The sequence below is a fragment of the Alosa alosa genome, chromosome 11 (assembly GCF_017589495.1).
Source record: "Alosa alosa isolate M-15738 ecotype Scorff River chromosome 11, AALO_Geno_1.1, whole genome shotgun sequence".
In the NCBI taxonomy this organism is placed as follows: Eukaryota; Metazoa; Chordata; class Actinopteri; order Clupeiformes; family Clupeidae; genus Alosa; species Alosa alosa.
Genome location: NC_063199.1, coordinates 2,530,920 through 2,558,845, shown reverse-complemented (window position 1 = coordinate 2,558,845; position 27,926 = coordinate 2,530,920). Strand labels below are relative to the sequence as shown.

The following is a 27,926-nucleotide window of genomic DNA, read 5'->3' as shown; positions in this document are numbered from 1 at the left end:
TCTGGAAATAGATATATATAATTAACATACATATAAAAAATGCAAAAGAAATAACAGTGATTTCGGGAGAATAACAATTTAATCCATAAACATGAAGAATAACAAATTTAATTCATAAACATGGTCTCTGTCTCCCAGTTTCATCATCTCCTTTACTGTAATTCTATTGTGATATGGTCGGATTGGTTGACAAAGAGACACTGTAGGTCAGAAGGAGTTGAGGATTCATTACATTTCATGTTGAAAATAAATCGCATTATACCTGTGTTTGGACAGGCTGAGTAGATATGTGACTTATCTACTCCAGAGTGAAAACTGCAATGCAAATCTTCAACCATATATCGCACCACCACTCTCATGTAGGCACCATGTGTGATCACCAGGACATGGACAGGCATGCTCTGGGTGCTGTCCTGATGTCTGTGTTCATCCATGAGCTGCTGCAACATGCTCCCTAGAAATTCTGCAAAGCGTAACTTAACCTGCAAAAAAAAAAAAAAAAGACAGTGTGAATCAATGTTCTATTCTGCTTTTATTGGCACTACAGCTGCATATAAGTATGGGTGGACAGGCTAAACATGATCTTAGAGCATTCCATACTCTAGTAAATCGCTACTGTGACAGTATCACAAAGCATGGTTATCATGCAATCCCTTCAAACATGTCAGTACCAAACCAAAACTTAACTGTAGCCAGAGGAGTTAGCGGCTTACAACACAATAGCGACTTACAACACAATAGACAGCTTTTTAAAACAACTCTCCCAACAATTCTAGAACAATTTAAAACAATTTGAAGATAGAGTACAATAAGAACAAGTGCATCAGTGAGTGTTGTTTTTTATACAGTAAGGTGTCAGTTCTAGTCAGGTGATAAGTGCTAGAATTAGCAAGGCTAGTTGTAAGTAGTGCTACAAGAGGAGATACTCTCTGAAGAGCTTGGTCTTCAGGAGTTTTTTGAAGATGGAGAGGTATGTCCCTGCTCTAGTACAGTAGGAACTGGTAGCGCGTTCCACCAACGAGGAACAACAGATGAGAAAAGTTTGAATTGGCTGTACCAGGAGTTGGGTAGAGTATTCAGTCAGGTAAGTCCTAAGATATTTAAAAAAAATGATGTGTGTTCTCCTCAAACATATTAATGATATTTTATACAATTTCAAAGAGCTATGTCTCTTGATTACAATGGTGGGTATATTGTATCTCTGTCATGTAGCATAACCACACAATAAGCCTTTTTGTGCAATAAGGGCATCGAGTATGAAGAAATTGAATGTTTGGCTCAGTCTGCAAAGGGTTAAGCCCAGGCTGCAGGGCCTCCATGATGGAACAGGCCATCAGGAGCAGTACAGAACATTGTATCTGGCAAGAAAGAGGTTCTTTTGGGCTGATATGAAACAGGACATCCATGAGTATCTGAAAATCTGTAAGCGATGTGTTCCAAATGTGTTGTGCATGCATTACTTGAAAAGAACTAGCTCCAGTTAACAGTGAAGGTAACAAACTCTTAAAAATGTGAAAAACGTGAACTTGAAGAAGTGAAAATTGAACAATATGAACTATGAAATAGTTGAACATTGAACAACTTGAAGCTACATCTATCAAGTGTGAACATACTTAACAAAATATGGGAACAAATGGAACTAAACGTGCATTACGAAAGGGCCCTGCCTCAGTCTCTCCCAAAACCCCCACTACTGTTTGGAACATATCAAATACACCCCGTCCACATTCGTCCCCACAAATCAAGCTTGGCTTTAAATGCAGCGACTTTATCTGCCAGTTTAAAGACAGTTGTCATTCTCCCTGGGTGACAGGTTGAGGTAATTAAGCAACCGAATATGCCACACAGGTAAGCGAGTTTTGGCACCCAGTCCTCATCACTAAAATGTGTAGCGGTGACTTTTTTTCTGTTAGAAATCTCTGCAGCGGCTTTCGAACACTCTGACCAGTGACCTGCTAAAGATGCTTGTTTTTTGTTGCTCATTCTAGCAGTTTAGCTAACTTTGTGTGACACTACCATTCGCCAAGAACTGATCAAGTGAAGTGAGCTGACCTGAGGCTGCGCAGCGCTGAAGGCAATATGTAAAGTGTTGAAGGCGGGACAGACAGACATAAGAAATAAGACCTTGCAAAATGCAAACATGCGTGCAATCAAACAACTGCATATAGGCCTATGCCATGTAAAAACGTGACATTATTGCGAATTAAATATAGTTTAGTTTGCATGCATTTTTTTAAACTCATGCCCGGTTAGGAATGTCCCACGGCCCGGTGGTTGGGGACCGCTGCCTTAAAGGAGAAGTTCGGTGTGATATTTACCTAAAGTATGTTGATACAGGTGTGAACTTTTTTCTCATAGCTCATCTTGGCTTGTCCCCTGCACTCCGAAATCTGGCGCTAGTTAGCCGATGCTACCAACAGGTTTTCGATGGGGGTGCCTCGGGCATCGGCCTAGCCATTCAAATAAATCACTGTTTTACACCATTTACGAGGCTCTAAGTAGCTCCACAATTCATTGGTAGACTTCTGAGAGCCCTGACATTTAAAACAAGACATTGAGAACTTTGGAAAAGCACTGGTAGTTTATTTACAAGAAGATTTATACAGACAGTACCTTCAGAAAGTTTACAGTTCGCCGCCATCTTGAATTTAGTCACGATAAGTCGAGCGACGAGTATGAATGAACAGGTAAGTGATCAGATTCCAAAAATAATTCAGTGGAAATGCATGGATTCCAGTTGCTTCCAGTGGCAGCAACTGGAATCCATGCATTTCCACGGAATTATTGGAATTATCTTACGACTTTTATAGCATTAATACAGAGGAGGTGAAGGGTTGATTTGTCAGCATTTATTCCCGTTCCCTTTCCAACGTGAGAAAGTCTGCAGGTATGTAACACCAATTAATGCCCCATGTTGCTGTTAACCCGTTGCTTCTCTCGCACGCCCTGCCTGTTGGCTGTGGATAACCCATTGCTTTTAAAGGTACATGGTTTGATTGTCTTTTGTTTTGAAATCTAGTCTACTGAGTGAGTAACTGACTAACTAGCGAATATCCCTCTTGTATTTCTGATGTGCAACGCACATATGAAGCAGTGAACTAATGTGTTTCTCTTTTTATTAGAGAGTAAAGGCACACGGTTTAGTGTCTGACCACTTTTTCCCTTGAGTTATTTGTTTTTTAGTATTTGTTTTTTTTTTATATACCGGTATGCATATATAGTTGAGGCTGTGAGAGGGCCACCTGTGGTTTGTCTGTTTGTTTGTATTTTTTTTCTTTTGTCCATTCATTGTGCCTTACTGCCACTTACCTGCTATCCCTTCCATCTACGGGTTCTGCGTAGCCTGGTAGGACTCTGCCTCTGACTAGTGGTGTGATGTGTTTTCTTAATAGTGTGATTTATGCTTGGATTGAAATAGTGTTGTCACGATACCAAAATTATTGTTTCGATACCGATACCAAGTAAAGAATTGCGATTACGAAACTTTTTCGATACTTTTTAAAAATTTGATTTGATTTGGGGGCCCCCACCACCTTGTCGTCATCAGTAATATTGAATATAGTGTGATCATTCACACCAGTGGCCATCCTAGATTCTACTCGACTGTCCACACACACACACACATAGAAAATGATAGCTTATGTCATGTTTCTATTTCATATATTTTGGAATTCATATAAAATTGTAGCCTATATTTTGTTAATAATGTTTAGTATTTTATAATCTGCATAATTACTAGTAGCTAAAAATATTTAGTTATTTGGATACTTCATATTGATTTTAAAACTATTACATTTAAGCATATCTTTAAAGTGGTGTGTAGGTCTAATTGAGTGCGCATTGCTGATGTGTGTAATTGAGTGCCTGTCGCTTCAAGAAATATGTGAGGGTAATTAGCCTTCAGTCTCACAGTTGTAGGCTAAATAGTTGCATATAGTGCATAATAAGAATAAGTGGATGCAATATGTCATGCTTTCTGTGTCATTAGATAAAATAAATGTTCACAAAACTAACAAGTCAAAGAAAATCTTTTTGGGATCATAGAAGAGATAAGTGTCTTGCGATGTTCATTTATGATTTTAGTGAGCACTATACCAAAGACAGACTTGGGCTAGCGGGATAGTTAGCAAGGAGCTCTCTCCAGATGTAAAAGTTTGCCAAGGTTGCATAGCCTATTTCTGACATTAAACCCAACAGTAATAGTGCGGCAGGTTAAGTCCATATTCCAGGACAATCGTTCACTTTGTGATACAAGCACCAACATTGGCATGAATAGTCACTAGAACCTACTTTTTGAGGAAAGCACATTAGCCACCTGAAAATACACATCAAATGTAAGAAAAAAACGTTTTTGCTGTAGAACTTTAATGGCTGGGCGTATTTACATGATCTAGGCATTAATTTATGTATTTTAACATGGCAAAATAAATGGTGCAAAGAAAGAAATCTATTTCCAGGCTAGTTTCCAAGATGGCGGCCAGAAATAGTTGGACTGCACTCGAAAATCATCTATCGAAGCTCACTCTTGAATATCGATCAAGGCCATACTTCTTGGGAAGACTGGTGTGAGAAGAGGCAGATGAAGAGTCCACAGTTTGAATTATGGGAGCTTGTGATGTCAATGCAAATGGTGATGTTCTCTTTGATCAGGTTTTTCAGAGAAGCAAACTTCACTTTGTATTCATCAATCATTGTCTGCACTCATCCCCTGCTTCTTTGCAAACAATAATGTCAACTATGCCAGATGGCTTTCTATACACCTTAGAGACATGGTCTCCTTACAACAAACACATCCTCAGTTGGCCAATGAATTTTAGCAAGGGAACTTTCGTTTCGTTCACAAGACCAACAAAGAGTTTTCCGGATTGGCTTTTGACCAAGCCTGTCAGACACCAAACAGGACGAGGACCACAAAAGCGTCACGTTCAAAAGTTTATTTAAGGGTTGGGGGTTAAGGGGGTTCCGGGGGGGGTACAGGAGTTCCAAGAGTCTGCGTGTGTGTGTTCCCCCAGTAGCCGAACAGCGATGGCAGGAGCTGGATGATCCGGGAAGTCCTGGGGGAAACACACACACAACAGCAATTGAAGCGAAGCAGCAGTACAGTCAAGGACTAGGCGTATTCAGTAGAGAAGAGGGAAGGAAGGCAGGCCAAGATTACCGGGGCTGGAGAACACAGAAGTAGTCGAGCGGGTCCGGGATCACAGGCAAAGAGTCAGAGGCGTTTTCCAAAACAGGCAGGTAACTGGTGCTGGTTGCAGACAATCTGACAAGTGTGGACTGAAAAGCAAGGCTTTATATACAGGGCATGATGAGTGGTGAATGCAGTGCAGCTGGTAGGTAACGAGGGTGAGGCAGAGCAGAGCAGAGCAGGAACAGGTGGAGGTCAGACTTCAATCAGCGTGTGTTACCAGGCAGAGAGAGAGCTCATGACAAAGCCCATGAACAGGCCAATGCAATTGTCAAAGGTGATGGTGGTGCCATTGGAATAACTGAGAACCCATCAGCCCTAATGCGATGGATGGTATTGACCAGAGTTTAGTAATTTGGTTTCTCAGGATGAGTCTGCATCTCAGGCCAAAGTAGCTAGTGAAGATATCCGACACCATGAACAGACTAACCAGTCTCAGAAATCCTTCACAGACAAGGTCCAGAAGTTGTTTGGGGTGATGAAGGACCTGGGCAACCCTTTTTAGGAGGAGTCCAGAGATCTTCTCACGCTAGAGTCAAAAGCCATTGCACACCCTAGTGCCACTGAGCTTGTTGGCCCTCATCTTGAGAAAGGTTAGGTTTCTTTCAAAGACTTTTTCAATGGTTTGGGTGATTAAGCTTCCTTCTACAAACCAATTAAAAAGAACAACACTGACTTCTTTCGCCAAGAGTCAGACTCAGGTACAGGTGACCATAAGAAGCAAATTCTTTAAGCATGAAAACCAGTCTTTCCCTGCATCATTGAGCGACTCCGGAAAACTCCACATGGGTCGAAGCTTGTCAACATTCTGGAAACTCTTATTTCTCCTCCAGACAAAGGATGAGTCTTCTCTTGTTTATTCATCGTCTCCAAACAATGAATAAACAACTAAGCTAGCTGGCATTCGTTACATGCGCAACAGAAGACATTTGTGTTGATTAAGGCCTAAGACACGGATATTCTTGCTATTGCACTCAGTGTTTTGGGACTCTATGGGATGCAGGCTTAGAGGAGCCGTGGATTGAATTTGGTCAAGGTAAGTCTGTCAGATGGCATGCTTTTTGTCCATGGCCTCATTGGTTGTGATGTTGTGTTAGCCTTTCGTGGTAGAGGCAAATGGACTGCCTGGCAATCCTGAGAAGTGTGCCCTGAAGTGTCTAATGTCTTTGAGAAGCTCAGTCAATACCCACCAGTAACGGATGTTGTGGATCTCAGCACACTTGAAGTTTGTCATAGCAATGCTGCAAAGCAATAGCAACTGCTGATGGAGTTGATGAAACAAGACTTGACCTGTTTGCACGGAAGCAGAGGTCCTATGATGCCATTCCACCAACAAGGGCATCTCTTACTAAGCATGCCAAGCATGTGAAGTCTGCAATCAAGCTGCCTGTATCTGGGGCCAGGCAAGTATATATCAAATGAATATGGAGAGTCCTGCCAACTGGGATTGGAGGAAAGAAGGTAATATTTGGCAAGAAGTGTGGATGCTGAGAGCTGTCAACAATTGACTAAATGTGTCAAGATTGAATGTCTGGGAGGATGTAAATGCTACCACATTAGTCTTGAGTGTACTCTGTTGTGTGCTTGCAAATGCAATGATTAAATTCATTTGTAATGCAGACATTCTGATATGGCTAGCTACAGAGCAGAGGCGTCACTAGACGTTACTGGGACCCCTGCCCCTGCTGAAGTTCAGTTTTCCCAATCCAGCCCTGTCTCTCTTTCCTGCTAATTTCCTGTCAATCTGCACTATTGTATTGAAATGATATATTAAACGGAAAAAAGAACATGCACTTACTTAGCCCCCCTGCTGAAGTAACCTAACCAACATATGTTTTATTAACAAAAAAATATTTAATTATGCTAAAATTAGTACTAAAATGTGCTATTTTCCCCATTAATTGCGTCTATCTTCCCAATTTAACACAATCTTTGACATTTTATTGTAGAATTGGAAAGTCCAGACCCTTTTACCTATATTTAGATATCAACATCATCAAAATGTGATTATCCAATCCCAAGTCAAAAACCAAGTATAATGGCTTTCAATGGTGGCCATATTGGATTTTTTGCATGGCTAATGTGCTTTTTGGATAAAGTGGGTCCCAAAGAATATTCGTGCCAAGTTTGATGCTTGTATCACAAAGTGAACGATTGTTTCACTAATCTGCCGCACTATAAGCCTAAATGAATGAAATCCCATAGCCTAGGTACAGTAGGTTCACATCACGAACTTGAGAGATATAAGTGAGAAAATCAACTTGATATTAGACTATTATTATGTGTTGCTGTTGTGCAGTCACAGCATCACTTAAACTAGCAGCCATGTCTTGCTTCGTTTATGGCACGACAGATAATAATGTGTGTGCGAGGAGAAATGACACGCAGGCTAGGGGAGGCACTAGAAGCATGCCTTGGCTTTGGTTAAGTACTTTTGTGACAGTAAAGTACTGATTGTGTGTTTGTTTTCTGTGTTTTGCTTATTACATATATATAATTCATATTCATCATTAACATGAAAAAGACAGAAATAAAATCTATTTGATTATACTTTTGCCTTTTCATTCATTCATTTGAATAGCCTGTGGCCTAAGTAACCAATCTCATAAAGAGCAACTCAACCCCCTGTGACTATCTGCTACACCACCATGCCCTGTGTCTGTGTATTCTTGTTCTCTGGTGTGCAGTGTCCTTTGTGTCTGTGCCTCTGTTTGTATGTAGTGTATAGCGTCCTGAACTTTGAATTGTACAGTGTCCTCTGTGTTTGTAATTTCTGTCTGTATGTAATGTATAACGTCCATGAACCTTTTAATTGTACAGTGTCCTTGGGTGACTTGAAAGGCGCTTACAAATAAAATGTATCAGAGTTTATGTTAGCCGGCTACAGCCGGCAATTCACATGTAGTTGTGGTGCAGGACACTCATGAGTTTATGTACACCTAACCTGAAATAAATCTGATGAACCATCTAGGAATGGTACAGCCAAGACCAAGCCATTATTTCTGTCGCCAGATGGTGGCATATGCCAGACATGCAGTTTTGGTCATGCGGATATCAGCATAATCATCATAACCAATAATACTCTTACTATGGTCTTACCTGCTCCACTGTTTCCCCCTGTGGAGGAGTGAAATCAGGAACTAACTGTCCTGCTGCTTTTGCCATACTCCTCATGACATCCATAGGTTGCCCCTCCACAATGCCAAAACTCTGAGGAAAATTTCACTAATGAGAGATTTGGCAAAAATGTACTTCATGAGCATATGAGTAAATTTCACTGGTTACAGGACACATTCGATGAGCACAACAAATACAACAGACAGCATACCAAAGAATGTGAATTAAGTGCATACATCTTATTGGAAGTAATGGTACATTTCCACCTCTCACATCTTTCTGCTACTTACTCTCTCTTTTAATAGAGGGTCAGTCATGAGCTGTATGCCCGCGGAATTGTTATTGTTTTTCAAAATAATTTCCGCCGTCTGCAACAAACACAAACCTACATTTAATAACACATTTGGTTTATCACACACTGACACAGCAGTTGATCAGCTTCTTTTTGAGAAATTCACTCTGAATTCCCAACATATGTCTACCTCCCATATCTCACCTGGCGTGCTCGTTGCATATCACTCACAAATGCATTGGTGAATTTGACATCTCTGAGGTAGATTCCAGCAGCTTCTGCCTGTCTCTCTCCTATCTCAGAAAGTGGTGAGTCTATACTCTGCCCTAAAACAGGAAAGCAAATGAATCAGGTTTTATGATATATCCCCACTGCAGTCTACTGACAATGTAATTAACAATTATGTAACAACATAATAATTAGAACAGAGTCACACATACCTTGTAGCATCCCATCTCTGTTATACTGTGTTTCACCACTGGTTAAATAAGAAATCAGATGTACATAGTGTTCATAAAAATGGTCTGTTCATTAGAGCTGTTCCATCCATTAAGGCTGCAACTAACAATTACCCTAGATTCATCTGTTATTTTCTCAATTAAACAATTAGTTGTTTGGTATATAGGCTATGTCAGAAGTGAAAGATTTAAAGGTATACTATGCAAGATTTTCACCTTAATATAACCTTTACGAAGCCAATTTCATAGTAAACGAACTTGTAATAGGGGAAACGCTTGTCTAGCATAGACATACAGTACACACCACAGCCGTAGTGAGTCGCTAACGAGAGAACCAGCCATGCAACTTCAAGAATAGCAGCCCGATCACATCTCGCAAGAATCATGAAACATTACCTTGGCAGTAGCTCTTTGGAGCTTTGAAGCTCTTTTGCCTATTGTTAATCCTTCGCATCCACAACAAAAGCATTTTCATTGTGTACAGGGGGAACAAGCCACGAGAAGTAGGCTATTTACAACGGCAAAGTAAAATATAAATATATTTTGACTCTAGGGGGAGCTCTACAGTCGCCAAAAATACCTGACCTTTAAGATTATCTCCCAGAGCCAAAGACGTCCTTGCCTTGTTTTAGATAGATAGATAGATAGATAGATACTTTATTGATCCCCAAGGGGAAATTCAAGGTCTCAGTAGCAATAGACATCACACACAACATGCACTTACAGCAGAAAGGGTAAATATAAGTATATACATATAATAAAACTCCACTGTACAATAGAGACAGTAGAAAATAAGAAAAACTAACAAAACTAAATACTAAATGTATTTGACAAGGTAATATAAAAACTATGTCAGTGCAAGAATAGGTTGTGGTAATAGGGTTACAGCCATTCAGTATTGTAGCAGAAGCCATTGGTCATGTATGCTAATATAGCATGAAAAACAGTGTAGCAGTAAAACAGTAGTACAACATTATGCTGTGGACAGTAGTAAAACAGTAGTGGGCAGTCAGTACTCAAACATGGAGAGGGTGGAGAGGCAGACAGACTATGCAGAGAAGTCTATCTCTCCTCTTCCCTTAAGTGAAGCATTGAACAGTTCAATGGCCCTGGGGACAAATGACTTCCTCAGCCTTTCAGTTGTGCATGGCAGTGAGCGAAGTCTCCAGCTGATCAAGCTCTTTTGCTTTATAATAGTGTTATGGAGTGAATGACATTCATTGTCCAAGATGTTGATCAGTTTGCTCAGGGTCCTTTTATCTGATATTGAAGTGATGCACTCCAGTTCGGCTCCCACGACAGAGCCAGCTTTCCTTACTAGCCTGTCTAGTCGCCCAGCATCCTTCTTCTTTGTGCTTCCTCCCCAGCATACCACAACATAGAAGAGGACGCTGGCAACAACAGACTGGTAAAACATCCTGAGGAGCTTGCAGACATTAAAGGACCGCAGCCTCCTCAGGTTTTGTCCACACACAAAATGATAGTTTAAAGCAAGTACACTAAACCATGTGAGGACATTCACAATGGCTAAAAGAAATGCGAGTCCATTTATGCATTCCATCCGATATGTTAAAAATTAAAATTAAAAATGGAAACGCTTAGATGACCATGCACCCTGTTGGTTCCGGACATTGCAGAATGACGCTCCACCAAGTTTTATATCTTATATGTTCTTATACCCTAATATCTTTATTTGTCTCTATGTTTAGCTATCAGAGTTGGGTGTAATTCCTTACAGTAACTTACTGTAATCACAGTGTATTCCTTAAAGTAACTTTAAGACTTCCGGTGACGTCATGATCAAGGCAACAGCCTGATTTCAGAGCTCCTGAGGAGAGTCTTTTAAAAAACTAGCCAAGGCGTACTTTTATTTTTTTTTAAACTTAAAACAACCATACCAAGAAATCATAATGGCGAACCTTCGAAAAGAATCAGAAAAGAGGCCCAACAAGCAATCTAAGACGTCTAAAGACCAACCTGATTCTGAGCTAAGTGAGGAAAGCATGGCGGCAGTGCTAACCGAACTGCGTACGTTGAGGAAGGAACATGCTGAAGCTTCAAAGGATACCAAAGAATCCTTAACGAGGGTAGAAACTGCTCTTAGTGAAGTGGCAGACAGGACGACACAACTCGAACAACGAATGACAGAGTATGAAGAGAGACTGGTTGACTCGGAGGAAAAAACTCAACGAAATGAAAGAGCCCTCCGCTATCTACTTCATCGAGAGGCTAATATGGCTGCCAAATGTGAGGATCTGGAATCGAGAGCGAGAAGGAACAACCTACGCATCTATGGAGTGAAAGAAGATGAAGAAAATAACAGCAACATGTTGGAGTTCATGAGCGACCTTATCCGAGCATCACTGGCGTTGCCGGGGAGCCAGGACTTAAACATAGTGAGAGCACATCGCTCTCTAACCATGAAGCCGAAAGACCCGAAGAATCCACCCCGGTCCATTATCGTCCGATTTCTGGACTACAGGGTTAAGGAGATGGTAATTCAAGAAGCGTGGAAACGTCGTGGAGGAGTGACATATAACGACCAGAAAATTTTCTTCGACCAAGATTACACTGCTGACATTCAGAAGAAACGCAAACAAGTTAGGGACATAATAAAGCAATTGAAAGAGAAGAGCATTAAAGCGCAATCACCATTCCCAGCAAAGCTAAAGATCCATCTAGATTCCGGCGTGAAGACCTTCGCAACCCTCGGAGACGCAGCTGAAACTCTCAAGGACCTGGGTATCCACGTTGAACGTGATGAACGGGAAACTCTTTTCACCGAACTTTTACAGAACAACTGGATGGATAGAGCACACAGGTATAACATGATGACCAACGCAGATCTCAAAAGCCTACTTCACAAAGACTAACGCCTGCTGTAAACATATCCAGTGTAGTAAGTAGGTCTTGGTTAAGTTATGTAAGATGGACACGTTTTGGCTAGTGTATTCATAGAAAGCTACGGTAAAATATGTAAATATAGACTCTCCTCACCGGAGGAGCTTTTGAGTTTTTTTGTTCTGTTTTATCTGGCCTGCAACCTACAGGCCATTGCAAAGGCGATTGATCTGCGTAATCTATAGCCTTTCGCACATAGTGCACACCCCCGGAGAGACCGGTCACAACTCTCCGTCCTCGTTGAGACTGATGCTTTTTAAATCAGTCGGGCTTTTGGAAGTCAGTTCTTTCTTCCTGTTGATTGTGTGTTCTTGTTTCTTGCATTGTTTGATTTTACATGTAAACGGTATACCGGTGCAGTCATATATAGGTGCATTTTATATTGAAGAAAGGATGTTTATTTTAAAAGGTATGAAGGGGTACAGTTGTCTATGAATAATTTAAATATAGTAAGTTATAATGTCCATGGTTTAAATCACCCTATAAAACGGAAAAAAATATTCAATCAGTTGAAAAAAACACATTGCTCAATTGCTCTGCTACAAGAGACTCATTTAAGTGAAAATGAACATATGAAACTAAGAAGAGAATGGGTTAGTCTAGTATATAGTGCTTCACATGGAAAGAAAAGAGGGGTGGCCATCTTAATAAACAGAGCTTTGGCTTTCAGTACCGAAAAGGTGGTACAGGACAAATTAGGAAGATTTGTAATGGGGGTGGGAAGTGTGGGAGAACTTGAATTTTCAATTCTAAATGTATATGCTCCAAATGAGCATGACCCAAATTTTTTCAAAGAGCTGGCAAATATCATAACAGATAATTCCAGAGGAATGTTGATAGTAGGAGGAGACTTTAATGCAGTACAAGATGGAAAGATGGATAGGACGCCAATGGAAAAGGGGCCTCCAAGTCCTAAAACACATATGTTAAATAATTTCATGTCTGAATTGGGCCTTGTAGACCCATGGAGAGTTAAAAACCCCAAGGGGAAAGACTTCAGTTTTTTCTCCAATGTGCATAACAGTTATTCTAGAATTGACTTTTTCTATATTCCCCCACAATATATGTATAAGGTAATTGACTGTCATATTGAGCCTATAACCATAAGTGACCATGCTCCAGTCATGTTGAAACTACACTTAGGAACGCACTCTTTCTTCAAGTACTGGAGAATGAATGTATCAATACTGAATAACACTGAAATTGTTGAGGAGTTGAGGCAACATTTAAAAGAATATCTTGAGACAAATGATAATGGGGAAGTCAACCCTACAATACTATGGGAGGGAGCAAAAGTAGTTATGAGAGGGAAGATTATACAGGTTTCATCCAAACTGAAGAGAATGCGAGTGGAACAACAGCTGGAGCTAGAAAATAAAATAAAGGTGTTAGAGAGGCAACAGGCAGGTTCAAGCAACGTTATTACTGAACTTACAGAAGCAAGAAAAGCCTTAGATAAACTGTTATCACTGAAGGCAGAAGGAGCTCTAAGATTTACTAAACAGAGGTACTATGAGAATGGAAACAGAGCTAGCCGTCTTTTAGCTTTTCAACTTCGCAAAGCCCAGGCTAACCGAACTGTTGCCAAAGTAGTTCATCCAACAAATGGTAAAACAGTTTCACACCCCAAAGAAGTGGTAGAGGCATTTGCAACTTTCTATCATAATTTATATATGGAACCTAAGTCACAAACGACAACTGATAACACCAACATCTTCCTTAAAAATCTAGAGCTCCCCACATTATCAGAGGATGCGTCATTACAAATGATATCACCCATAACAGATGAAGAAATAAGAAATGCAATAAAGAGATTAAAAAAGAATAAATCCCCAGGAGTTGACGGTCTCCCTGGAGAATTTTATAAGTACTTTATTAATGACCTGACACCAGTGTTAACTGAGGTGTTTAGATATGCTCTCTCCGAGGGTAATCCTCCTGAGACCTGGTCACAGGCCATCATATCTGTGATACACAAGGAAGGAAAAGATCCAACGCTATGTGAAGGATATAGACCTATTAGCCTTTTATGTAATGATCAGAAATTGTTGACAAGCATCTTAGCGCAAAGAGTTCAAAGACATATTGGATCACTTATTAAGTCAGACCAAACAGGGTTTATTCCATGCAGACAGGGTGCTAATAACATAAGAAGAACTTTAAACATAATTACCTGTGCAAAGAAAAATAAACAGACGTCGATGCTTATAAACTTTGATGCACAGAAGGCATTCGATACTGTGAATTGGGAGTTTTTGTTTAAGACATTGTCTGGGATGGGCTTTCATTCAAAATTTATAAGATGGGTAACAACTGTTTATAAACAGCCAAAAGCAAGAGTCAGAGTGAATGGATGCTGCTCGGAGTTCTTTGGCCTGCAGCGAGGAGTGAGACAGGGAGATTGCCTTAGCCCCCTGCTTTTTGCCATAAACATTGAGCCCTTGGCGCATCTATTAGACAGAATGAGAAAATAAAGGGATAATGGATATGGGAAATACAGAACATAAAAATATCACTATATGCTGACGACATTTTAACTTATAATGAGTGATCCTATTGTTTCTGTACCTGCTCTAATGAACACTCTTAAAGAGTATGGTGAACTCTCTGGATATCAGATTAACGAATCCAAGTCAGAAGCTATGATGTTAAAGGGGCAGTGGCCTACACAATTAACAGGAAGTCTTCATTTTCGCTGGTCACAAAGATTCAGATACTTGGGAATAATTCTAACTACAGATCTATCAAAACTGTTCACAGCCAATTATGGGAAGTTGATGAACTGTATTAAAGCAGATCTTATAAGATGGGAACTATTGCCACTCTCTTTGATGGGAAGAGTGGAGACTATTCGAATGAACATCCTCCCCAGAATGCTTTTTCTTTTCCAATCTTTGCCTGTTCCTGTCCCCTCAGCTACTTTCACCACTATAGGAAAATGGTTTTCTAAATTCATATGGCAAAGCAAACCCCCTAGACTTAAACTCAGAAGATTACTATGTACAAAGATCAATGGAGGCCTGAATTTACCTAATTTGAAACAATATTACTGGGCAGCCCAATTACGATCCATGGTTTCCTGGTTAACTCAAGACAAAGATACTGTTTGGGTAGGGATGGAACAGTCTGAATGTCTAGATGTTCCACTGAACTCTCTCCCATTCCTCAACTTAGATACGGCTAGGATGAAAAAGCTTACAAACATATGGGTTAAAAATACTTTGAAAGTGTGGTCTACTGTAAGAAAAAAAATACAATCACCTACGACCATATCCAGAGCCATAAGCATAGCTAAAAATATAGAGTTCATTCCAGCAAGACTAGATAAGGGTTTTGAAAGATGGAAAGACAAGGGTTTAGAAGTCTTGGACCAGTTATTTGAGGGAACGGTGTTAAAATCATTTGAACAAATTAAAGAAAAGTACGATTTGGCAAACAAAGACTTTTTCAGGTTCTTACAGATAAGAGACTATTTAAAGAAACATAAAGAATGGGAAAAGATTTGTTCCCTACCATCTAAAATAGAGCATCTTTTCATTTCAATTATACAGGGAACAGTGACAAAAAAATGTATATCATATTTATATAAGGCATTACAAGAAGACCTTGGAGAGAACAATTTGGATATTAAAGAAAAATGGGAATTGGAGATGAATACAGTAATACCTGACAAACAGTGGGAAACTTCATTTGAACAAGGGCATAAGGTAACAAATAGCCTCAGTTGGAGGGAATATGGTTGGAAGCTAAGAATGAGATATTTTAGAACACCACTTGTTTCTTCAAAGTGGAGTAATGTTTCACCTGTGTGTTGGAGGGGCTGTGGCTCACTGGGGGACCATACACATATATTTTGGGATTGTCCAAAAGTATTAGAATACTGGAAAAATATTCAAAGAGAAATAAAGCAGTGCTTATTTATAGACCTGCCGATGGAACCAATACATTTTTTATTGGGCATAGTACCTGAGGACTTCCTGGAGGATAGCCATACAAAATTGTTAAGGACACTTCTGCTAATTGCAAACAAAGTCATAACGGCCTCCTGGTTGAAGCCACAGCCCCCCACAATAGTCCAATGGAGGGATAGAGTCCAAGAGGTGTATCACATAGAACATATCACTGCAGTTTTACAGCTAAAGTCAGAAGCATTCCTCAATAACTGGACCTCTATTGTTTTGCATCTCCACTTAATGTGACTTTTTTTTTTTTTTCCCCTTTCTTTACTGTGTTTGTTTTAGTCTTTGTTTTTGTGTCTTCTCTGTTGGAGCCTGAAGGCAGATCTAGGAATAGCAATGTATTAACTTGAATGATGTCAATCAGTCTTTAAGTATTTGATCCTTGAGGGCTATGCCCTTAAACCATGGACTTACCTATCTGAACCCACTAAAACTGACATGTGTTATTCAACTTTGTCATATAAGAATTTGTTTGATGCACTGTATGACTGATATGAAAACAAAATAAAAAGAAGTTCAAAAAAATAAATAAAGTAACTTTAATCACATTACATTCGTCAGTAATGAGTAGGCCTGTCAGTGTTTCCCATACATTGACTAATCTGTGGCGGGGCGCCATTAAATCAAAATCGACCACAGATTAATATTCTATGTTTAATTTAATTTAATTTAATTTAAATTAAATATAAGATCAAATCCTTACGTTGCCATTGAGCTGCGCTTTTTACGCACGCAGCCTTTCCTCACCATGCCCCGCTCTCTCTCGTAGCCTGCTGCCCCTCCTCTGCATGTGCATTTAACAAAATATTCACGATTGTTGAAGGATTGTTGTTGCCACATAGAAGCATTGCATAGAAGACGTCTGGCTTAATTGCTATTAAATCCGCTTAGCATCGTGACCATGCTGAGCAAATTTGTTCAAAACTGCTGCATTGAAGTTAACTCTGCTAAGGTCTTAACACACCATAGTAGGCTACATTAAAGAGACTAAACTAAGTTAAGTTATGCAATCAAGCAGTATCTCAAAGCTAACGTTAGAATACTGCTTGGATGTCGAATTTAGCATGCTTACTTACAGCTTGCTTACTTTAGCATGCTTACTTACAGCTTGCTTACTTAGGCATGCTTACTTACAGCTTGCTTACTTTAGCATGCTTACTTACAGCTTGCTTACTTAGGCATGCTTACTTACAGCTTGCTTACTTACAGCTGCTTGTCAATGTCGTTGAAGGGCTCATTTTATTGACTCTTGACACTGAATGTTTACAAAATCCTGATGTAAATGGAAAAGTGTTTTCCAAAATTCAAAAGTGCTTGTCCCAAGGAGAAGTACGAACCTTTATTTTAACTATGTAGAAAACGTTATGAATTAGACCTATACACTACCAAGACGATCTTAATACCCCCCACCCCCACACACACACACAAATTGAATCCAATTCTGTGGGAAACACTGCCTGTGTAACACTGTGTAACACTGCCTGTGTAATTCTAAATTCAGTAATCACACTACAGTTCCTAACAGTGTGTGAGCAAAGATTATATTCTCCTATTTGAGATTGCCTACTAGGAATGAGGAATCCTTCTCCCCAAGCCATGGAGACGCATGCTGCAGTGATGTGCTTTACTCCGTCATAGCCTACACCAATTCTGCATGGAAATATATTTGTATTAATGTTGGCAAGTAAATGTTAAACTGCTACAATACAATTCCCTGATATTCCATGACTTTGGCCCAAAAATGATGAAATTCCCTGACTTTTCATGTGTGGAATAGACTATAAAATTCCATGATATTCCAGTAATTCCATGACCCGTGGGAACCCTGCATCAGAGTATTTGTTAGCTTACTGAGCGGGAGAATGGAGAACAGCTAGTCTGAAGTCAATCACACCACGAATTGCCTCCAAAAATATTTCAAGGCATTATACAAGCTAGGACTGCCACTGGTTTCAGTGTGAGCAAAAGCATCTAGTATTGACAGAAGGTGCTCAACTCACGAGCGCACTTCACTGAAAGCAGTTCAATGTTTTGAACTTGAAGACATCTTTCAGTAAGACAGAGCAATGACCAGCTATCTGTAGCCTAAGAAATGCCTGGTACAACCCAACCTGGAGTAATTTCGAGAATAAAGTTGAAATATCATGTCAACTTTAATCTCGACATTTTGTCCTTATTCTCAACATTCAAAACTAGTTAGTATAGGCTAGTTGTTGCTAAACCCAATTCTGAAGTAGGCCTACAATTTCACCAAATCATCTAGGCTACACAAGGCATTTTGAGGAGTCGTCGGGCAACTGATTGAGTCTGAGGGCCCGTCTACACAACGCTGTTTTTTTTTTAAACTGGTGAATTTATGTTATCGGTTAGGCCTTGCGTGTACACGATGCCGGCATTTTAGGAGTTCCGAAGTGGGATTTTTTAAACATCCGGCTAACTTTTGCCGTGTAGTAGACGACATGAGACGGCACAGCCGGCAATTTTATGATGACATACAGTAGCCCCACCCCTCAACTCCGCACCGCACTCTACCTGACATGCTGCTTGTCAGAACAAACCAAACCATTTGTTTATCATATTAAAATATTTTTTTCTTTCCCCTATCATGATTTATGTACACAATGTATCAGCCTTTTGTGGCTAAGTTAGAAGCACACCGTTAGCTTAACTTAGTTAAACATTAGCTTACTACAATCTATGACTGACGTATGTTGACGTATGTGGTACTCAGACCTAATGCAATAGCCTATGTAAGCATTTGAAATTCCACATAGCAATCACATAGCCTAAAATGAACTTTACTAGTTTAACAGTTGAATTGAAAACCGAAATGTCTGTAGTCTCCTTATTTCATGCGACTGCTTAAAGGTGCCATGTGTAAGAATTGAGGTAAAAATATCCAAAAAATGAGCTACACGCATCAGAAGAATGAGAAGAAATAAGTGATTATGTCATTAAAAAAATGACAAGGTATAGTGCTGCAGATATATCAACCTGAATTAGCATGCTAAATTACTAGCCACAGCCCGACAGGTGTCATAATACCAGTTTCGGCCATGGGAGGCAGTATGCGGGCAACATAACCGCCAGCCAAACTGCAAGACACGTTTCCCGGTTGTTACTCTAGGGTAGACCATCTTACTTTCTGGAGGTATACTGCCCCCATTTTTAATGGAATGTGGAATATGAATTGATTTTTTGGCGGACATTACACATGGCACCTTTAACAAACTGTTTTAACCATGTTTTGTCATCTACGCAAATTAAATGTGAAGCCTCTGCACGGCCTGGTGCCATCAACTGGTCTGGCATATGCACTACAGCACTTTCACCTCTGTGTGTGCACGCAAGTTTTTTTCTTTACCGGTATAGTTAAAGGTGTGAAAGCGGTAAGAGAAAATACACCCGTTGGTTTCGTTTAGACGTAGCCTAAGACTGACTGTCAGGATTCAGTGGCAGCTACTTGGAGCTGTTGTTCTCTCTCAAAACTAGTTTTGATGGATAGCCTGTTACATGATATGTCAACTTTCTTTTCTAAATTTAGAGTTTAATGTTGACACGTCGAGATTAAAGTTGACATGATATTTCAACTTTATTCTCGAAATTTCGAGTTTAATGTCGACATGTCTACTTTAAAGTCAACATGTCGAGTTTAATCTCGTCATGGCAAAAATATTTTTTTTTCTTTGTGTGGCCCTAATACTCTGTCGTAGGGTGTACGTATGGCTAGTACGTAGGCCTACCTGTTGCTGAGATTTGGTGCCCCATCGGTCCCTCTACGTAGGCTAACAGCCTAATTTCTTATTTGACTTAGGCCCTGCTAAGTTTGATGAGGCATTGAGCCATTAGATGCAAAGAGTTTTGGGAAATAATTTATTGACATTTAAGTTGTCACTCGGCTCAAGTTAGGCCTAATTCGCATGGGTGATCTGTAGCCCAGCACACACACCTGTTCAGACAGGCTACTGAAACTCTGTCGGCTAATATGCTGCGCTTAAAGCCTATTTAAAGGCTCAATTCCTCTACTCACAGACACTTCATAGCTGTTAAAATAACTGCAGTTATAGGCCTACAATAATATTTTCTTGCCTAAAACATTGCATTTCTGCAGTAGACCTAAAGGAGGCCTACAGTAGGCCTCCATATAATAATTCCTCCAAAACTGCAGTTCTGCAGGCCCTACTCAGAAAACTGCAGTTTTGACAATTGAAATAGGCTAAGTACAGAACACACCTTTTTAAGCAACAGTTATTAAGGCTTCTGTGTCAAATCGACGGCGTACCCCCGCAGACCCCTCTGCGTCGCCGCGTACCCCTCTCCGAGTCGGAGCCCTCCGCCGTATAATCCAGTTGACAGAAAGGTGAACCCGGAAATGTTGAGTGCACCAAAGTTTTTTGATAGAAGTATATAGTATGGGTCCCCAGCATGCTAATTTGCATCTGTTAGGGCGATTTGTGTAATTCAGCTAATTAGCATACATTAGCATAACCACTTATATTGATCATATTATAGGAGCTGCCTGGCCAAATTGGACAACGTTAGTATGTTTTTAGGGGTTACTGGAGATGCTGAGTCCATATCTGACATTTTCAAGATTCAAAATCACTATTTAAACCTGGTTTGGGTCACGTTTTTACTCTCATTAAGCTGATTAATCAGGACGATCTGCTGCTTTCCAAAACGGCACCTGTAGATGGCCACGTTTTCCATGCCTTCTTCTCTGTCTCTCGTGATCTTTAGCAGAGACATGAGAATACCTGTCAAAGATCACAAAAGTTTTGGTACTGTAAAAATTAAGTCGGCATCCCATGCTGGCTGCAAGATCTACCACAGTCCCTGACGATGGCCAAACCACATGGTAGATGAGCTGGGATGCATCCACAATAACATTACATTACATTACATTTGGCTGACGCTTTTTAACCAAAGCGACTAACAACATGGTAAACAGTAAGTTTTAGAACAATTCTCACAATTTTAGGACAGTTTAAAAAACATTAGAGTACAGTAAGAATAAGTGCGTCGGTGAGTGCTGTTTTTAACAGTTACTTGTCAGTTTAAAACGGCTGGTGAGTGCTAGGATCAGTAAGACTTGTTGTAAGTGTTGCTATGAGAGTAGATGTTCTCTAAAGAGCTGGGTCTTCAGGAGTTTTTGAAAGTGGAAAAGGATGTCCCTGCCCTTGTAGGAACTGGCAGTGTGTTCCACCAACGAGGAACAACAGATGAGAAAAGTTTGGATTGGCTTGAGCGTACCGGTGGTAGAGCTAGACGTCGTTCGTCAGAGGAGCGCAGCGGTCTGGAGGTAGTGTAAGTCTGTATGAGGGCATTCAAGTAGGTGGGAGCAGAACCGGAGACTACTTTGTAGGCAAGCGTTAGAGACTTGAATTTGATGCGGGCCGCCATAGGTAGCCAGTGTAGCTGGATGAGCAGCGGGGTAACATGTGCCCTTTTGGGTTGGTTGTAGACCAGGCGCGCCGCCGCGTTCTGGATCATCTGAAGTGGTTTCACTGCGCAGGCTGGGAGACCTGTCAGGAGGGCATTGCAGTAGTCGAGTCGTGAGATGACTATTGCCTGAACCAGAAGTTGGGTAGCATCTTGAGTCAAGTAAGTCCTGATTTTCCGTATGTTGTAGAGTGCACAACGGCATGACCGGGCGACTGAGGCAACATGATCTGAGTGGGTGGGGATAGGTGATAAGAAGTCCGAGCTGCTGGACAATCACTGACTTGTTACCCTTTCTAAGGCATCCATCCATGCTTTTAACTTGCTGGCTAGCATGCTCTATTGTACTCTCAGTATGTGGAGCAGTGTTCCGGGTACGAATAGCGTAGATTACAGAAGCAACTATCAAAAGTCCATGACACTGTTTTGCAGCAAAAAATTACAAATAAAGACAAAGATATTTGAACAAATAATGTCTCAACATTGTTACACCGATGTACTTTTAACTCTCTTGAAAGTGCAGGTACGTAAATTACATCCAAATTAATTTGGAAATGAATTTAAATCTGCCCAGATCAATAGCAAATTGTAAAATGCCCATTTCAAATGTTTAAATGTCAGAAATGGATTCAGCATCCCAAGTAACCCCCCAAAAACATGCTAACATTGTATCATTTGGCCAAGCAGCTCCATAATAGCTCAATCACACAAATTGCCCAACATATGCAAATTAGCATCCGGCAGTTTCTGCATGCTGGGAACCCACTATATATTTTTCCATCATAAAACTTTGGTGTAGGCTACTAATCAACATTTCCGGGACCACAATGGGGCTCTATGGGCTGTCAACCGGACTAGCTCGACGTGCACCTTCAAAAATGTGTAACCTCGCGTTGAGACGACGCAGACCGCAGTACTGTGATTGATCAACTCCTGATAACCGGTGTAGAATGACGGGGTTATCAGTTTATAACGTGTCTATCTGTCATTAACTTTTTGAAATTAACACTTCGCCAGCAAGCAGTAGGCCTAGCTTACTTTGTGGGCAGTTTTGGTGACGTTTGCTTGCTAACATAACATAAACTGACTGGCAGACACCTCACAAATAACCTCAGACTTATTTTCTGGTTACAGTAACTAGGTCATTGGAATTTACTGTGTCTAGAATAGAGTCCCGAAGTGTGGCGTAGCGTTTCCATGACGGCAGAATCACTGGGGGCGGGTTGCACCAACGTGGTTTAAATTAATCCTAGTTTAGGCCTAAACTAGGTTTAGTAAATCTAGGTTTAAATAGGGGTTTAAATTATCCAGAGACTCGTTGCACATCTTAATTTTAACCCTGGATTAGTTAATCCAGTTTAAACAAAGATTAACAAAAGATTAATTTATACTCATTGTCCGCCATGATGGATTCTGACAAGATGTAAACAAATCACGATGGTAAATGGCCCCAAATGGACCAAAATTATAGCCTATCTGTAAAGCAATCGCTGTAAACCATGTACCCATATCACTTGGATCACTGTGACCACAGTGCCATAAATGTTTAACGGTAAAGGTCGCCTAACATGCATTACAGTTATCATGGCAAGGCAAAGGATTTTTTTCCTTATGGCTCGTTTGGGGAAATAATTGAAGACAAAAAACTGACAGCACGACCTCAGAGACGGAGGAGGCGTAGTGGTTGAAACGATCTGAATGTTGTTTGGATCAGATTGCTCCCCTTCTCAACACGACGATGAAGGCGAACTAGATACGACAGACTTCAGTAAGTTGCTACGCTAACGTTAACTTAAAGAGCAACTTTCAAGTTAATTGTATAACTTAATTTATACAGAATCCTGTATGAAAATGTCAATTTAAAAAGAAATACATAACAATACATATGTTTTACAACACCCACGGGCAGAAAATATGAAGAAAGTGTGCCTATTCTAAGCTAGGCTACCAGAAACCGCCCTTTTCCCGGGGAACGCGTCATATGACGTAAGGACAGGCAAACATTGGCGCTGCTACCCTAGTTCTCATTGTGGATTTACGTAGTCTGAGAGGTGGTAAGACAAAGGAGAGCTTGTCGTTATTGTTAGTTGAGTAGGTTTGAGTTGTCACAATGGTGAATTCTTGTGTTTGTTTTGGATGCAACAACTCCAACTCGTCTGGCCATCGGGTCCATCGATTTCCAAACAAGAAACACAAAGATTTCCGTGCTTGGATACGTTTTGTCCAGGCAAAGAGGAGCATTTTCGCTGCCTCCTCGGTGACAAGACACACGGTGGTATGTGAAAAACACTTCACTCCCGACTTCACTCTCTTGGCTACAACCAAGGAGATCTTATGGAATTTCGCATGGGATTTCGACGAAGAGAGTGGGTTAGGCTGGCAAATGGAGCTGTGCCATCAGTGCATGCAAGTCTACCAGCAAAATCTGGCGGGATTGAAGAGTCTAACGTTAACGTTAGCACTAGCAGAGAATCTGCACTTCGAAAACGGGAGCTTTGCACAGTAAGTCGTTTACCTTATAAAAATTGTTGCATCGAAATGTAGCCCTGCATGCAATTTCCGCAAATGGATTTTTCTTGACGTTATAATGGATTAGTCTTGGCATGAATGTTGCTGACTGTAATGATAATATTTAGTGAAGCACCATGAAGGCACGAAAGCCCGCCTAGCTGCCATCAGCTTAGCTAACTTGTGACGGTAGCCCTTGATCGGCTACATGCCTCCTGACACTTATTTTACTGCACCATACACACTTGGCTCATGTTGATCGTCTGCAAACGGAACACCGGTGTTATATGACGATAGTATTTTGTTAACGTAGGTTAAGTTAATCAGCAGAAAGTCAGTGGTATGTTGGCTAGCTAGGTGGTCTAAGTTGGCATTATTATGCTAGGCCATGAACAAGAAGCTAACGTTAGCCCATGTCCTTGGTCATAACAACAACAAAAAACTGCAAGGCTATTACCTCCTGTAGTGTCTCTCATATGTTTCCAGAATTTGTGTCTGTAAGAATGAGTCAAGCTCTGCTTTGAGCATTGTAGTTAAATTGAACTTCATGCCAACTATGACATTCTTATCACACCACCTTAACTAGGCTAGCTGGTATTTTCTAAGAGCTATATATCCAAAACTGTAGTTGCAATGTACACATCCCACTCACTTTATACACTAAACTAGAAATTATATTGATTCATTGATTGATATTCTGCAAAAACAAAAAAATAAATATCGCACAAGTACCCAATGTATAACTTGTGCATATACCCTAAGTTCTGCAGCCTATGCAGAGTTGAATCTCTGCATTCACTTTACTCACAACTGGATGAGTGGATGTAGCTGTCATTTATATGATTGTTATAGTCGGCACTGGACATTTTCTTAGCATTTGTTGTGATGATGCAAAACAAATGACAAGTAGAAGTGTTGTGAATGATGTGCTAGAACAGCAACTGATCTAATGAGAATACCATTGTGTGTTTGTGTTTTTAATAGGTGACAGTATTGTTAGACCTTCTGAGAAGCATCAAAAAGCTCTCTACCCACCACAAAATAAGCGAATTGAGAAGAAGGAGCGGTTTCTTTTGGACATTGAAAATGCTATTACACAAGGAAGTTTAAACTTATTAAATGAGCCAACCACCCCAGGACTCCCTTGAGGCTCTCCTTAATGAAATGATGTAACCATATCACATATTTGTTTGTTTACTGTTTTTCCATTAATATATTTTAATTTCTAATAAATATTGCATTTTAGAATAGAAGTCCCATGAGTTTCTCCTTGTTTAGATGAGTAATTTGTCATTTAGGCTAAGTTAATCAATGTTCTTAAAGCATTTCCATTAGAATTTGCAGCATTTTTAGGCATATCTTCCACCTCCTCATCCTCATGTCAGGTATGTGCGACCTGCATAGCCACTGTCACCCAGTATCCACCTATCTCCCCTCCCTCCAGTAGTGCACAGATGGCTGTTGTCAAAAATCCATCTTGTCAGTAGCCTACCACTCGGTACCAGGGGTTTAGTGATAAAATAAAAATAGGTGGGTAAACTATGAATTCCATGATCAAGGTGTGTGCCGTGACATGGAATTAAAAGTTTAAAAAAGACATTCAGGGCCTGTTTGATGATGGTTCAATGGTATTAAATGTCTCAGTGAGAGTTGATGAGTGTACTATTGTGAAGGTGGATAATGCAGTGTGATTTCGGAATTGTAAAACTTGCATTTGGTCCATAACTATCAGGAGGTGGATAAACTCTATTTCTGTCAGTTCAGAGGTGGATAAACTGTGTTTAATTGCGTTTAGCCTCCACTACATCCCTGGTACCACTGAAAACTTTTAACTTAAACCTCCTCCAGGGGTGGTTTAAATTAAACTGCTAGTCCAGCTTTATCCTGGGTTTAAAATTACTGGTGCAACAGATTTGCATTTAATCTAGGTTTAAGTGGAAAATTAATCTGGGATTAACTGGGATTTAAATTTAACCAGTTTAATTTAAACTAGGTTTAAGGTTGGTGCAACATAATTAGTCATTAACCCATGATTTAATCCAGTTTAAAAGTTAAACCACGTTGGTGCAACCTGCCCTGGATCTAAACAAACTTTCGAAGTGGCATAAATAGCATTGAATGTAAACATGTGGCATCATTTCTAGCTAATAGAAATAAATATATCCATTTAAACGTGTTTTACCTGCTAGGCAGCAGCTTAGCCACATAACACGATTCCCTGGTGTAATAGAAAGAAACAAAATTCCAGTGGATATTTCACGTCTTCTCAAAGACTGGCGGCTGTTAAGAGCGACGTTTTTTGCCAAAAAAAATAAAGCCAAAACACGTCCGTGAATTTAAAGATTTTAACCGCATGCCTTTATATGGCTCTGGGTTGCACTATGTGCATGTTAAATGCGCTTTAAAAAATAAAACTGACTTGACTTGACTTGACTTGATTAAGAAAGCCACCGCTATGGTGATTTCTAATGGTTGATTTGTTTAGATCCAGTGAAATTGCTGCCTTGGCAACGCTAAGTCATGGCTTCGGTACTCTATTCTATTTCTCGATACTTAGAAAATCTAAGCAAGAAAAGGGGAAACCAATAAGATTAATATTTCAGCACGGCAGTATGGGGTTTGCCATTCGGACTACCGTTTCGGTGGTGAGCGACGCAGACACTAGGCGACGCAGAACTTCGAAAGTTTCATGGCATGCCGGTGTGCGTCGAGGCAGCGGCCATTGCGTGGAGTCGACGCAGAAACATATATCAGCCTTAAGGGGTTGGTTATAGCCTACACATGCAGCACATTAGGCATATTGACGTTATGGTTAAATTATCAAAACTGATGTTACTTACTGTCGCACTATTGTTAGAATACAAGGTATCATAGCCTATTGGAGTTCCTCTTGTCAGAGTCCACAATTTCACAGTGTCTTCAAAATAAACTGAGATCAGCAACCTGCATGAGACAAATTTAGCAGCCTGAGGCAGTCTCCGATTTGATTGGCTGTTGTAACGTTCCTAACTGAGTGGGATTCCCTAAGGTTTTATAGAAAAAATATCTATAGTTAAGGCCTATCCTACATCAAAAAGTTAATGAAGTAGTTTTCGTGGAATAATAAAATCTAATATGTTTTAATAAAACAATTCTAATAAATAAAATGTAGGCCTAATTATCGAAAACTTGCAAATGTAGCCTAGCCTACAATGGTAATTAACTGACAAAAGCCCATGATCCTTTGATGTGACAGAAAATGTCTATGAGTGTCTTTCGGCTGTCACAGAGGATAAAATATGTCACACAAGAGGACAAGTCTTTTTAAGCTTTTGAAACAAATAAATCAAATGTGTTTGATTTTATTCTTTTTGGCCAATTTATGAAATGCAATAGGACAATATAAGCTCAATTAAAATATTTGCTGCAGTTTTTGGAGAACATTTCTGACGTGTCATTAAAAGAAGTATAAAGTAAGTGTGGTTCAACTTCACTCTTTTAGAAAGTGGCGATTCTAGTAACCGTTTGATGGGGTGGCCAGGTTGGCGCACAGACTGAGAGGGTTGTAACATGTAAAAAGTGAAAAATAAAGTAAAAATAAGCAATTTTACATATGTAGCATTTAACCTTTTGTTGAAAATGTGCCTCTGAAATTACATGTCATTATTATTGAGTCAGCAAGAGTATACAAACCATGCCCAATCTAGGTTATTATTATCAAGCCTCAGCTTCTTCTGAGATGCCTGTGTGACCTGATATCAGTAGAAGCCTAATGGTAGACCACATTACCTGCAAAAGTGTCTCTTGCTCAAAATGCTTACTGTAGTTTGCCTCAAAGTATTTATGCCAATGCAAATGTCAATGCAATCAGATTGACAAGTGTTTATTGTTCATGAGCAAGATAGTCAAACTGTTTTGTCTCTGTAAGTATTTTCCAAACTGTTTTGTCTCTGTAAGTATTTTCCAATGAAAAACAATTCTGTGCGGCATAGCTATTTCAAAACTACAAAGTTACACTTTACTGTGGGGGTAATTGCAAGAGACAAGAGACTGGATGTTTTACTGCACTGGACTGTTCGTAC

At 40.0% G+C, this 27,926-nt stretch overlaps 1 protein-coding gene across 2 annotated transcripts; it reads right to left on the bottom strand.

Moving 5' to 3' along the window:
- Window positions 1–60: 60 nt before the first annotated feature.
- Window positions 61–26,831, bottom strand: tigara (TP53 induced glycolysis regulatory phosphatase a). 2 transcript variants are annotated; one of them, XM_048256469.1, is made up of 7 exons: window positions 26,706–26,786; window positions 17,483–17,565; window positions 9,038–9,075; window positions 8,802–8,923; window positions 8,596–8,673; window positions 8,288–8,398; window positions 61–482 (listed from the first exon to the last, which is right to left on the bottom strand). In XM_048256469.1, exons 2-7 carry the CDS (start codon window positions 17,521–17,523, stop codon window positions 153–155), a joined length of 720 nt encoding a protein of 239 aa, XP_048112426.1. In that variant the 5' UTR covers window positions 17,524–17,565; window positions 26,706–26,786; the 3' UTR covers window positions 61–152. The 2 variants fall into 2 exon arrangements, with proteins under 2 accessions (XP_048112426.1, XP_048112427.1); XM_048256470.1 differs by lacking the exon at window positions 17,483–17,565 and having other exon boundaries at window positions 26,706–26,831.
- Window positions 26,832–27,926: the final 1,095 nt, after the last annotated feature.

What these genes read in the sequence shown, in the direction of transcription:
- tigara (XM_048256469.1), bottom strand. Translation starts at nt 17,523, where the DNA reads ATGCGTCTCCATGGCTTGGGGAGAAGGATTCCTCATTCCTA. An exon ending in AGAAGGATTCCTCATTCCTA is followed by an intron (nt 9,076 to 17,482) that starts GTAGGCAATCTC and finishes TTATTTAACCAG; the next exon opens with TGGTGAAACACAGTATAACA. An exon ending in ACCCTCTATTAAAAGAGAGA is followed by an intron (nt 8,399 to 8,595) that starts GTAAGTAGCAGA and finishes AATTTTCCTCAG; the next exon opens with AGTTTTGGCATTGTGGAGGG.